Source organism: Meriones unguiculatus, chromosome 3 (genome assembly GCF_030254825.1).
Source record: "Meriones unguiculatus strain TT.TT164.6M chromosome 3, Bangor_MerUng_6.1, whole genome shotgun sequence".
NCBI classification, from domain to species: domain Eukaryota; kingdom Metazoa; phylum Chordata; class Mammalia; order Rodentia; family Muridae; genus Meriones; species Meriones unguiculatus.
The window spans coordinates 116,032,180-116,046,343 of NC_083351.1; the positions used below are offsets into that span (position 1 = coordinate 116,032,180).

The 14,164-nt window shown below is 33.7% G+C and overlaps 1 protein-coding gene across 2 annotated transcripts in view; it reads right to left on the minus strand.

Annotated features, from left to right (window-relative positions):
- The window catches only part of Cdh9 (cadherin 9), a 230,450-nt gene that overhangs the window by 22,458 nt on the left and 193,828 nt on the right, over window positions 1–14,164 (minus strand). The window contains exons 6-10 of one of the 2 annotated variants that reach the window (XM_060380433.1): window positions 9,802–10,096; window positions 4,943–5,062; window positions 4,319–4,486; window positions 1,673–1,860; window positions 429–682 (exon numbers count right to left, since the gene is read on the minus strand). In XM_060380433.1, coding sequence (XP_060236416.1) covers window positions 429–682; window positions 1,673–1,860; window positions 4,319–4,486; window positions 4,943–5,062; window positions 9,802–10,096 — 1,025 coding nt within the window. The remainder of the gene's footprint in view (window positions 1–428; window positions 683–1,672; window positions 1,861–4,318; window positions 4,487–4,942; window positions 5,063–9,801; window positions 10,097–14,164) is intronic. The other variant, XM_060380434.1, reaches the window with a different exon arrangement.

The following is a 14,164-nucleotide window of genomic DNA, read 5'->3' on the forward strand; positions in this document are numbered from 1 at the left end:
GACATTTCTTTATTTATTGAATTCGTTGTCTTTTTAAATGCTTATTAAACAATTTAAATTTAAACATTGATTTTATTTAAGAAAGAGAGGCAACAAACTTACGTATTAACCATTAAGAGATTAAAATTTGTGGCTGAGTCTAAAACTGAAAACCTGTCTATCATTTGAGAAACTAGTTTTTCTGCTATGGAGTCACAAATGCCCAATGTTTCCGTTAGTAAAGTATTATAAATTCATCTAACTTGTGAAGTTATAAGACTCAAGTGGTCTTCCATGTCTGGAGTAGTCAGACTACCAGAGTTGAGAATGGATGCTCAGGATTTATTTATTCTTCTAATTAACCACATGCAACTACACAACTCAAAATTTTATGCTTTAAAATGGACCGCACGTTTATACAAATAAATGCATGTTTTTCAAACACTTACTTTATTATGTTGTTCATGGAATCTGGGTCATATGCTGTGACTTGTCCAATGATGCTTCCCTCCTTGACATCTTCATCCACTTCCATCAAGTATGAGAGCTTGGTGAATACAGGGGGCTCATCCACATCTTCCACAGATATCTTAACCATGGCTGAGTCTTTGAAAGGTCCAAGGTGTAAGAATCGAGGATCAGGGTGGGTATTACTTGCGTCCACTCTTAAAGTGTACAACATTTTCTTTTCAAAATCTAAATTCTGAATTTAAGAATTCAGAAATAATATAAGAATGTAAAAAATGTAAAAGAATGTAAGAAATATTAGAATACACTGGAACACATAGCAATCATTGACAATATGCGTGTTTAATAACCTCTTAAAAATTAATGTCAGCCATGGCTACGTAACTATCCCCATTATTGCTTCATGATTTTATTCACGAAATAGTGCATTGGCTTTATTCTTAGATAACTATCATGGAATATAACTATTTTGGAATGCATAATAAAGTGATTTCCATTCGAAAATTTACTTCAATTTTTCTAGGTACAGTTAAGTATTATTTAAATTAATACTGATTAAATTGCATTGTTAAAGTTAAATATTACTAAAATCAGAAGATTGACTAAAGCATACAGCTAGAATAAATTTGTATTTCAGCACTTGAGTATCTTATGAAAAAGAAATACATGAAAGTAAACATAGTGAATATTAACAGTTACTAATCTTTACATTGTTGCAGGTCATTCTTATCCATTCTATCAAAAAAATCAAGAAAATACATATAAATCAGATTGTCTTACATAGCACCCATTTATAGTTTTACTACTAATCCTCAGGTAGAAGGTGTCAAGGTGAATATAGTTCTTAGCACTTAATCTTGATTCACTCATTTTACATAAACCATCATACTTACAATAAAAGATTTGAGAAATTTATGAAATAATAACAATGGGTGTGTGTTTATTGTTTGTTCCTTAGAGAAATGCAAAACAAGTACCCTAGAGCTTGCTCTGAGTCTGATTCTTTTCTGCAACAAGTGCAAACATTTGACTGTGAGTAGCAGCATAACTAAGAAGAATGATGTATAACTTATTTGAAGTGAACTAAGTTTTTGTACTTTCTGTGAATGATGGGCAGCAAATAAAAGATGATGAAAAATAGATCCATAGTAGTTTTTCTCTGTGCTGAAAAACAAGGATAAGCTAAAGAGCACTTAGTGAAGATAGAAAGACAGCTGAGAGAAACCTGTTTGACAGTTATGATCCCTTCCTGTGTATCTTTGTCAGTGATCACATCAAACATGTCTGAGCCTTCTCCTTCTGAAATGCTATATTCCAGCTCGGCATTCTCTCCTGTGTCAGGGTCATTGGCTTTTATCCTTCCAAGATGGGTTCCAAGAGGTGCAGACTCCAGAGAATTAAATTGATAAGTGCCTGTAAATTAAACCATAGCTTTCTTCACTTTCAACTTAGGATGACACAAATTTTCAATTTCCCTCTAAGTAAAGTGATTCAAATTGAGAGACATTTTCATCATATTGAATTGAATGCTGTCAAAGTTACAGAATTGTGGAGTGGAACAATACTGTATAGATAATTACTGGAAATATTTTAAAAATGCATGTTACTTGAAGAGCAAGTGGAAGACTATGTGAATCCAGAACTTCTTGTCTAACAACAATGAAAACCGGTTGTTAGTTACTTGATTATGACTTTAATATTGTCAACACCCATTTTATATGCACTTAGAATAAAAGGAGATAGGTGAATTTTTTTAAAATAATGAAGTATCCAGTATTTGAGATCTGTAAACAAAATTTTGAAGCATCAAAGTCTTTATTATAGTTGTTATGTATTTTATTTTTGATAAAAATAGCATAATTTTTCTGTCCAATACAGACCCAGCAATGCATCTCTTTCTGTACTTCTGTTAGAACAAGCATATTATTTGCAAACTGTTTATAAATATCTACATAAAATAATTTATGAAATTAAATGTGGCAGCTGGGCAAATTCCCTGTAATAGCATATTTAGTCATCACAAAGAAGTAACTCTGGTAAATTATTTTCAGTGTACAAAACAAAGAAAATTATCTTGCTGAATTGTGAAAAAGATAATACAGAGCTCAGTCTCTCTATCTTCAAAGTCTATTGTCTTCCCAGTATTTTTTTGTTTTTTGTGTGTGGTTAAGAAACGCAGGTTTGAAGTCTCACAGTGGGATTTTATATTTAGTTCTCTAAACTTTAATGTCAGGTCCTAGTCCATGAAACAAAGAAAAGTATGATATCAATTAATACAAAAATTTATTTTGAGGAATTCATGCCTCTATATCTGTAGTCAATTAAGATCATCAGATCATCGTACAGACCTCTGCATTTTATCACTATTATAGTGGATACAGATCTTCTGTTAACATTCTAACAGATAACAGAAACTTCAGTCTGATAATTCATTCAGTTATAGACTTACTTTATGTGTATTTTTAAAAGTTAAAAATTCCATATTTTTTTTATTCCTGCTAAGACTACCACACTTTACAGGGTAATATGCCTTACATAATGAAAAGAAAAAGAAAAAAAAGCTACAACAGATAAAAAGACTTCAGGAATGTACACCTAATTGACAGTACATCGCATTAATCAACAGCTGCACTTTTTGCAAGCTGTGACAGTCCTGAACAAGAAGGGTTTCCTGTTTAAGATGCAGCAACTTTTCTGATTATGGGTTATCGTTCCCCCCTGTGGCAGATTTTTACAGTTCTTCTAATGCATTTGGGATGACTGTTTCAAAGCAACCTGCAGCTTTTCTGACAACTCCTTGCTCTCTCTCCTGTTAAAACTGCAACTTTTTCTTGCTGTTTTTTTTTTGTTTGTTTTGTTTTTTTGTTTGTTTAATCTTCTGCTCTCATATCCACCACTTCCACCACCAAATTCAGATTCATAAATACCACCATAGGGACTGCCTGAGCTTCGTTTTCCAAAACTGCCTCCCTTCATGGGTCCATAATTTGATTGTTCTTGTCCACTATCATTTCCAGAGTTATTATGGTTCCCACTACCACCATAGTTACTGCTACCAAAATGTTCTCCTTCCTTGTATCCGTCTTATTCTCCTTTCCTCCACTATATCCACCACGTTGTTTTTCATATTCTGGTTCACCACCACCATTGCCTCCTCTACTACTTTAGCCACGACCACCACTATGATTGCCACAGTCACTTCCAAATCCATTATATCCACCATTCCACCTCCACACGGGGAAGTTTAGGTGACGACCGGAAGAGGGCTTACTCTTTTTCCAGTTTCAGTAAATTAAATAACACTATAATTTAACATGCTGTTACATAGTAGGTGATTTCAATATTAGTAAGATATGATAATCAAGTTTTCTTGACTTTTTAAGTAAACTAAAAGAATATTAAAATGCTGCCAATTTAACCCACAAGCATTGCTGTAAATATAGATCCTGTTTTCAGAGATGGTAAAACATCCAATCTGTGTTTTAAGAATCATTAAGTGAAAGCTTATAACGCTTGTTTATAAATTAGCCAAGAGTTGTGAGCAGTGTGGACAGTGAATGTAAGCAGCCAGACTTCCGCGCCCACATCCCCGCCCACGGTGGTCAGAAGAGAGCTGGGATCGCAACAGCGACTGTGAAGACATCAGCTTGCCATGCTTTCTGGCTCATGAAAAGCAAGCAAAACATCACGTTGCAAAAGAGTACCATTTTTTTTTCCTTCTATATAAGTTCAGTGGTAAATAGCATCTCTTCTTAATGCCTGGACATTTCATCTTTTTCTTTTTAGGAAAGGTGCATTGATTTGCTCCCAGTAAAGGGACTACGAGTGCAGAAACTAAGTTCTGTCGCATTTCCAGTGCAGACTGCCTTACTTTGCGGAAACCGAGGAGGGTTGTTGTTGACATCTGTGAGGGTGATGTTCACGGTAGTTGTTCCAGAAAGGCCTCCCATCTGGCCGCCCATGTCCTTGGCCTGGATAACTACTTGGTACTGCTCTCTGTTCTCTCTGCTCATGTCTGGCAATGCAGTTTTTATTATGCCTTTAAAAAATTAAAAAGGAAAACATTGACTTTTTAAATAAATACCTTGCAATATCCATTCTTCGGAAGATAAATGGAGAAAATGAGTTGTCCACCATTAATTTCATGTAACTCACAAAACAGAAATCATTTCTTTTTGTACATTTAAAAAAAATTGGTCGCTTGACTTTGCTTAATTTTAATAGGCATTATGTTCTTTAATTTTTGAGTATTTCTTTATTCTGCAAATTATATTAATCTCCGTGAAGTTTTGTAGTCTCTTAAATTAAAATCCAATTAATAGTTAAAAGGTTTTGTTAATGGAAGGATGTTTGTTTGGTTTCATTTTCAAAAAATAACTGTAGGAAGCAAGTATACAAAACTGACTGGATACAAAAACAAAAACAAACCTAAACAAGTGTGTGTCAGGTTATTACGTAAGATGAAACAGTGTAAGAAAGGCATGACTGCGTTTACCTGATTCTGGGTCCACTGAAAAGTACGGCTGACCCTGCAGTATGCTGTAGACCACTTTGGCGCTGTTCCCGTAGTTGGCATCATCTGCATCCGTGGCAGTCACTTGTATAACAGAGGTACCTGCATCCCGCCCCACCCCAAGCAGAGGCATGTTAACTCCTCTAAATATCATACTATTTTAAAAGCCATTTTCTCACTTATTATTTTCTTAAATGACAAGTAATCCCAGATTTACTCTTTACTAGGCAAGCTATGACAATATATAATGTATTTATCATAAAGCTAAATATAATTTAATGAATTGAAAATTTAATTAATAGAACTATTGTGACGAGGAAAGTCCTCACTAAATATAAAAACGTCAAGTATTCAATAAATATAATTACTGCTAAATGAGAAGACACAAAAATATTTTTAACATTTTGAAACTTACTGCTATTCTAACATTAGTGAGTTGTGATTATAAACAACAAAATATAGAAGTCTTGCCATGAAGAAGCAAATGTACAAGCAAAAAATTAATGTTGTAAAATGTCAGGAGGCTTGAGTTCAAACATCAGAACTGAGCACAAACACCAGGAAAAAAGAAGAAAAAAGGAAAAGAACTATATTTTTTTCTGTGTACATACTATCATACATTTGCTGTGACTTGTAAATCTAAAATAGTAACAAATTATTTTATAATTAATTTTTAATACATTTTAATTAATTAATTAATTCTTAAAAGTTAATTTATAAATTTTATATTTCTTGTATTACCTATTTCATTTGATACTGAAAGGAAGATAATTTAAATCTTTAAATTGTAAAGCTAAAGAAAATATTCTATCTTACTTTAACACTTTTGAATGTTTTCGTGAGGTTATTTGTTTTGTTTTCATTGGCTTTCTTCAGAGTGCCCATAGGAGACAGACCAAGCTTCTTTCCTTCTTTTCTTTGTTACGCATTAAGGGAGGATATAACACATGCCAGTGAAACTCCTTTCAGTCCAGGAAGCTCACCTGTTCACTCCTAAGCTCCTCCACGTTCAACGTGAGAATCAAGAGAGACTAACGCTCCCCTTCCTAAATATTTGTGTTTTAGGGATATCAGAAAGGAACATGGTGATTTCAAACAGCGTAGTGGAAACAAGAAAGTCTTTTACTTAGATGTGGAAAATTGGTTTTCTTATATTAGATGTAAGGTTATTTGTTTGTTTATTTATTTTTCTCTCTTTGAAGTATTAATTCCCTTCAGACCTAAAAATGTGGGATGCTACTCGATATTACGGAACGGAATCAAAGTTTCTAGAACCATGCCATAAGCTTTCCATAGAATGATTATAGTAGGCTTAGCAGATTGGCAGGAGTTCATTTGTATTAAAACTTAATCCTCCTGGCACATGCAGGACATATGCCTTTGGGCCACATATCACAGATCCAGTAAGTGACACGAAGAAAATTAGAACCAGCTAGTCCGAGTAAATACTACCCATTCTAAATGAATTTTCCCGTAGACGGCAAGGGGTATCTTCTTGATGCCATAGACAGGGAGTCTTTTTAATAACGGCCTCAATTTGCACAGGAAATAATCAGAATTTGAATTAGTTTTGAACCAAAATACCAAGGAATGCTAGCTTTAAATTTCCTTCAGTCTGGTAGAATAGAAAGGTCTGGTGGAACAGAAGGTAGATCATATTTAGGACTTGAAAAAAATATATTTCTCAAACTCAAATACTATAGAATTTAGTAAGCCTGAGGGAAAATTAATGCAAAAGTAAATCAGATAATTATTTAAAATTGCATAAGTGAAGGTTTTTAAAAAACATTTAAGTCTTTATATTGTTTTATATTAAATAAATAATGGTACAATATGCATTTCTATTTAATATAAGAAGATATCTGAATTGAGCAGATACATGATAAGAACATAACTGAATATGGAATAGTAGTACATTAAATAGCAAAGAATATTTATCAGAAATGGTAGAAGGAGCAGAATATTATATGATATATCAGGATATTTTTATGAGAAAAGAATATATTTCAATAACGGAAAGAATGTAAATGTTTCAAAGTAAATATCAGCATAATTTAATAGAGAAATATTCTCTTACTTTATTTTTATTTTATTCATATGAGTGTTTTGCCTGCAGATATGTCTGTGACCACATATGTGCCAAGTTTCTCAGAACAGCAGGGGAGGCCATCAAATGCCCCGGGACTGGATTTACTGATAGGGACAAGCAACCTTGTGGGTATTGGGAATCAAATTCAGGTCCTCTAAAAGAGGACCCCAAGTTCTTCTTCCTGAGCCATCTTTTCATGCCCCATTCTGTTACTACAAAAGAAAGTGAAGATGGAACCATTTGGTACAAAAGTATTTAGAAGTGTGTGTGTGTGTGTGTAGTGCTGGTGTCTGTTTGTGTATATGTGTGCCTGTGTTTGTGTCTGGATATGTCTGTTATATCTGTCTGTGTCTCTGTGTGTGTGTCTGTGTGTATGTATGTCTTTGTATGTATTTGTCTCTCTCTCTGTAATTCTGTGTGTCTGTGTATGTGTGTCTCTGTGTATGTCTGTGTATTTGGGTCTGTGGGTGGGCATGAAGTGTGTGTCTGTGCATGTATTTGTCTCTCTGTGTGTGAATGTTACTATGTGTTTTTGTTTGTGTGTGTGTGGTATGTATATCTGCCTGTGTGTGTCCCTGAGTGTGTATGTATGTTGGTCTCTGTGTATGTTTGTCTGCCTGTCTGTATGTGTGTTTCATTAGTTCATTTTTTTCTGTGTCTGTTCACCTGTGTCTATCTGTGTTTTCTGTGTATTTGTGTTTCTGTGTCTGTCAGTGGCTGTGTTTGTGTCTGAGTGTCTATATATGTGTGTTTGTGAGTTTTTCTGTGTGTGTCTAAGTGTCTTTGTCTGTGTCTGGGTATTTGTATGTTTAACGGTGTATCTGTGTTTTTATTTGTGTGTGTCTGAGTATCTCTGTGTGTGTATGTATGTGTGCCTGTATATGGGTTTCTATGTGTGTATGTGTGTGTATCTTTGTATGGGTGTCTATGTATGTGTGTGTCTGTTTGTGTGTGTGTGTGTGTGTGCGTCTGTGTATGTGTGTTTTTGTAAAAACAATTAATGGCAAAAGGTGCCATCAATTTGAAAAAGACAAAAAGGGGTACATGAAAATGTTCTAAGAAAATTAAGGAAATGGAAATGATGTAATCGTACTATAATCACAAATTAGCTAAGTATTTTTTTAAAAAAGAATGAAATAATACTATAAAAGTTTAAAATATATGAAATAAATAGCTATGATCATTTTTTTAATAATCGAATATTTCTGTCATATTAATCGTATTTATTATATTTCTAAGTGTGGAAAACCTATGAAAATACAAATAAGAGTAAAATAATTTGTAAAATAACATATCAAAATAATGTTTTTCAAAAGTTAAAGGATATAACCATATTAATACAAAATTGATAACTAATCCAGTGATCATAATTTTACATGTATTTTCTTCTCAAATGTAAGTTCATAAAAATGACACCCAATTACTTTACTATCAGGGAAATATAGATTATTCCAATGAATTATAACAGTCAAGAGTTATTAGAACATTGAAGAAAATGCATCTACTCTGTTAAACAAGGGCTTTATAATCTCAAAGGTGTCTTGTCTTTTAGGATAAATTCATTTTACATTTTAAAAAATAATTTTTATTTTTTCATATTAATCATAGGTTATTTACTTTGTATCCTAGCCATAGCCTGAGTGAATACTGAAGAGATAATAGAAGATCAGTTTCCTCAAACAGGTGAGCTTACATGAGATAACAGCTTCTTCACAAATTCTTGCTTCTTCTGAATATGCACTCTATATCGTTACAAAGCAGTTATGTAAAGATAACATTTATTATTCCTAATAGAGGTATCTTTAGTCAAACATGCATTATTATATTGTATGTATATTGACCAAGTGCATATCTTACGTATCTTATGTATTTAATTAGTATTATATCAGTAGAATTTTAAAACAATATTTGCTCATTGATGAAATTAAATGTAGTAACACACATGCAAGCAGCAATTTTGTACATAAATGAATATTTCTTGAAATTGGGAGAATCTTAAAACCGTGAGAAATGACTCTTTTCAGTTTGCATGGAACGCCAAAGACCAGTAAGGTAAAATACAAAGAAATGCAGTGAAAATCCGTGAATCTTAGCGTGATACCACAGGTTATTTGATCTTCATTCAGCCGTTAAATCCCTCTGAATTGTGCGTTCCTGTTTAACAGGTTGAACTGTAAAGTTATATATCCCATACTTCCAAAATAAGTGGGTTTACTTTTTTTATGATTAAATGAGCCAGTTATGTTTGACAAACTACTTGTTTGTCAAATGCAACAGTTCCCCTTTTCAGTTTAAGGTAAGAAGAGCTGCTCATACTTAACCCTCCCTCCTCAGGCAGCAATGCATTCTACAGGACATTTAGTCTAAATCACAGAGCAGCTGTTGAATCCCAGAGGAATCAAATAACTACACTCAGTGAGTTGCAATTAAAAGACATAGGGGAGGAGTTCCTCTCCTATAATTGGACTAGGGAGGAGCATAGGGGGAGAAGAGGGATGGGGGTGGGACCAAGGAAGTGATGAGAAAGGGGACCACAGCTGGAATACATAGTGAATAAATTGTAATAAACAAACAAAAAGTAAATAAATACATAGACAAATAAAATATTTCGAGAGGAGTTGTTTGATGAAAATAAGAGTTTCTGGACACAGCTTTGGTTTTGAAAGAAGAGAACATATAATCACATTCCTGTAAAATTTTCAGTAAAAGTATGAGAGCAAACATGCTATGTACACAGTTAGTAGATACCTACCAACTCCAGACATTTCGGGAACACTGGCTGTGTACAAGTCTTTTGTGAATTTTGGTTCGTTGTCATTGATATCATGGATTTTAATGATAAACTCAGATTCCGGCTCCACTTGCCTCCCAGTCTTTCTGTCTATAGCCTTGGCACGAAGAATGTACAGGGATTTTTCTTCTCTGTCTAATTTCTTTGCAGCGTGAATATCTCCTGTGTTTTCATCTATAACGAACAGATTACCAGCCCCATCTCCTGTCAAAATGTATTTTAAATTTCCGTCTCCTTTATCTTGGTCAGTGTGGAGCTTCAAAGAGGTAGAAAATAATAATTCTGTAAATATATGGTGGTTATTACAGTGAAAACAATTTCATTTGTACTAATTTCTCCTCACGTTGTGCTTTTTCAATGATGATCTGAACAAGAATGTCAGATCAAGGAGAAACTCTGCACTTCCGATTTTCTCTTAAAATATTAAACAAGTATAGTCACCATGAGATAATAGATTTAGGGTAAATGATACTTGAGTTGTTTCAAAACATAGAGGTTAAATGTACTTTTAAATAGAATATTACCAAAATTTAAACCTCTATTGCACTATAAAGGAGAAAAATTCTTCTCATCTTCTTTGAAATATCAATCTTCATTGTATTTTAAAAATTAAACACAAATATTTAACATGAGATATGTATTATAATGATTACTATAGAATTAATTCTTTAGTTTTAACTAGTGTTCTCTCCTGTCCATATAAGCCTATGAAAACTTTGCCTCCATATTTATAGAAATCAACCAGAAAGAGAAAGAATTTTAAATATTATATTCTTTTCAATATAACTTTAAGAAAGCACGTTTTCTATTACCATGTTCTGATTGTGAGAAATTATCTTCTTTATAAACTTTTTAAATTTCCAGTGATACAGAACAAGTGGCTATATGTCTGATTACGTACCATATTTTAATAAAAATAATTGCTCTACTTGATATTTATTCTATAAAAGTAACTTCTCATAACAAACAAACAATCTTATGATTGGATTGCAATTTGCTTGTAAAAAATGCTTAGATGACCTTAAGATGAATCTCAAATACTACAATAATAATGATGATGAATTATAAATAATAATTTTAATATATAGAATGTAAACTATCAAGAATTTATAACAAATGGACTACATGATCACAGCCCTTCTGAATTGAATGAAACATTTATTTTAACAGCAATAACAGTATACTCTGAAACTGTGGTTAATTGTTTAAGGGGAAATAATTTCATTTCTGTATACTGGTACAATATCATCATTTAACAAATGGAAAATCTGCATTGATTAAACCAAAATACTTTATACATTGCTCTCTCACAATTATACTTTGGTAAAAAATACACAGAAGAATGGGTGAGAAACAATGATATTGATCCAAGGATATAATCTTCAGTTAAGCAGAGTGATATTTGGGGCTATATTGTACAGAGTAAGAATAATATGCTTTAGTATGTATTCCTGGCTATTCTGTAGTTCTCTATGTAGACCATGCTGATCTCGAACTCACGAAGCTCTGTCTGCATCTACTTCAAGGTGCTGCCACTGAAGGTTTATCTGAACACACTCAGTTGTGCTCAGTTTACATTTCGTGTTCTTACAGTGCACAAAGGATGTTACACACTAAGCGTTCTTTCTAATAATGCAGGTAATAAGTCTGTATGTAAACTTTGTAAAATAGAGTGTAAAGAAGAAAAAGTTGGTCATCCATAGCTGCTTTGTGTTAGTCCCTAGTAATATTACTCTTACTTACTTCACTTCTTTTCTGGGTTGTTCTTTTACGACTCATGTGTCAACATATCTTCTATGTCTGCATGCTCTGCTTAGTAATTCTAATCATGTGGTTTGTATAACTTTGTATGTTGTGCTGTACTTCATACAGACAAACATAAAAACAGTGGATGTAATTTAAAAATTCCATGTTGTTGTCTTTTTGTGCATTGTAGCTTCTTAAAAAAAAGAATAATATGTTTAAATATGTGATTTATTTCAAAATTGCTAAAAGAGCACATTTCAAATAAAATGTGTGTCTCACCTGGCCTCTCCCTTTCACGTTTTCCAGCATGCACCTCACAAATCCTATTCTAAGCTGTCTGACTCCATCTTCTGAATCTAACTCTCTATTTTCCATTTGAATTTTCTTCCAGAGCTAAGCATAAACATGTTTCATCCTTTTCTTCTCTTTTGCTTTATACTCCGTAAAAAGTAATCACCACATGTGACAGTTGCTTTTTTCTCTGAAATATCTTATAGAATCCATTACAATTGTTTGACTAAAACTAGATTTTTTTTTCTTCACCACACTTTATCCAGTACAAACAGCAATCTCATGGTAGTTCCCACTCCTGTCTCACTACAACTGTACATTTTTTCACACTAGAGAAAAGTAACTTTTTTACAGTATGAATACAACCATGTGAGAAATTTCAAAGAAGGTACAAAGTTTAAAGAAAGTAGTAAAACACAATAAACCACAGGTAGTAACATGCAAATATGTGCGACCAGATGGATTGGTATATAATGTTCTTTTAAAAATTTCCTAGTTAGATCTGGAGAGGACAGGAGGTCCACAAGGAGAGCAACAGAACCAAAAAATTTGAGCACAAGGATCTTTCCTGAGACTCAGACTCCAACCAAGTACCATGCATGGAGATAACCTAGAACCCCTGCACAGATGTAGCCCATGGCAGTTCAGTGTCCAAGTGGGATCCATAGTAATGGGAACAGGGACTGCTTCTGACATGAACTGATTGGCCTGCTCTTTGATCACCTCCCCCTGAGGGGGGAGCAGCCTTACCAGACCAAGAGGAAGACAATGCAGCCACTCCTGATGAGACTTAACAGAGTAGGATCAGAAGGAAGAAAAAGAAACCCTCCCCTACCAGTACACTTGGGGAAGGGAGTGTGTGGAGAAGGGAGAGGAAGGGAGGGATTGGAAAGGGAGGAGAGAGGGAACTAGAGGGGGGATACAAAGTAAATAAAGTATAATTAAAAAAATAAATTAATTAAAAAATAAAAAAATTATTTAATACTATAACTTTATTCTATCAAATTGGATAATATTAATTTAAAAAATGTTTACATCTACAGTCCTAGTAAGTTCTTGGTGGTTGTATTCTTTCATGTACAACATTGATAATCTCTTTCTTATTTGCAAAAAATATCTTTGTCACTTTGTACTTACCCAGACATATACACCTACCAGTTTGTTCCCCTAAGACTTCTACTGAACATTTTCATATATAATGTTTGCATGTTTCTTTCTCTTTTTAATAGTCTTCCATCTCTTCTGAATTGTCTCTTCTGGAAGGATATGATTGTGACTCTAGCTGAGACTCCTAACACGGGAACATGAAGACTGAAGTGACCATCTCCTAGCCAGGAAGACTAGAGGAAGGAGGGGAACAACAACCCACTGACAAGACCTGTGAACCAAAAATTATCCTGCCTACAAGAAGTACAGGGAAAAAGAGGGGAAAAAAGATTGAAGGAATGTCCAACCAATAACTGGCCCAAACCGAGACCCACCCCATGGCAGAGAGCCAGCCCCTGACAGTAGGTTCCCTCGTAATGGGAACAGGAATTGTCTCAGTGGTAGGTCAAAAGCCTGCCACTGAGTTCATGTCAAAGACAGTCCCTGTTCCTCTTACTAGAGAACCCACTTGGAGACTGAGACGCCATGGGCTATGTCTGAGCAGGGAATCCAGGTTATCTCTATGAATGGTCCTTGGTTGGAGTATCAGTCTCAAAAAACTTTCCTGTGCCCAGATGTTTTGGTTCTGTTGCTCTCCTTGTGGAACTCCTGTCCCCGTTCAATTATTCACATCATAAATACTTAAATTAAATAGGATAGCCTTTTTAATTCTGTGCTCATATATAGGTTTTGCTATAAAAATCAAATCTGCACAGGTATATAGGTATACACATGTAATTGTGTATATGTATGTCTACATATATGTATGCATGTGTAGATGCTTATATCCCTCTCTCTGTATGTATGTATATATGTGTTAACATAAAATTTTATTTCAGTTAATAATGATGGAAAATATCTATAACCTTAGCACTATAAACTGAGGCAGTAAATTACTGTGTTGGAGAACATTCTGGAGTACCTAGAGAAAACTTTTCAATGAGAAAATACTTGAACACTCTTTTAACAATTATCTTATGAACATAAATTTTAAATTTTCTTAGTTTCTTTATAATTTTTAAGCATGTAAACATCTATCTATCTCTCTATATATCTATATCTATATTTATATCTATATCTATATCTATATATATTAGTTCTCTCTCCTCCATTGCTGGTGAGAATTAAAATTTGTACAACC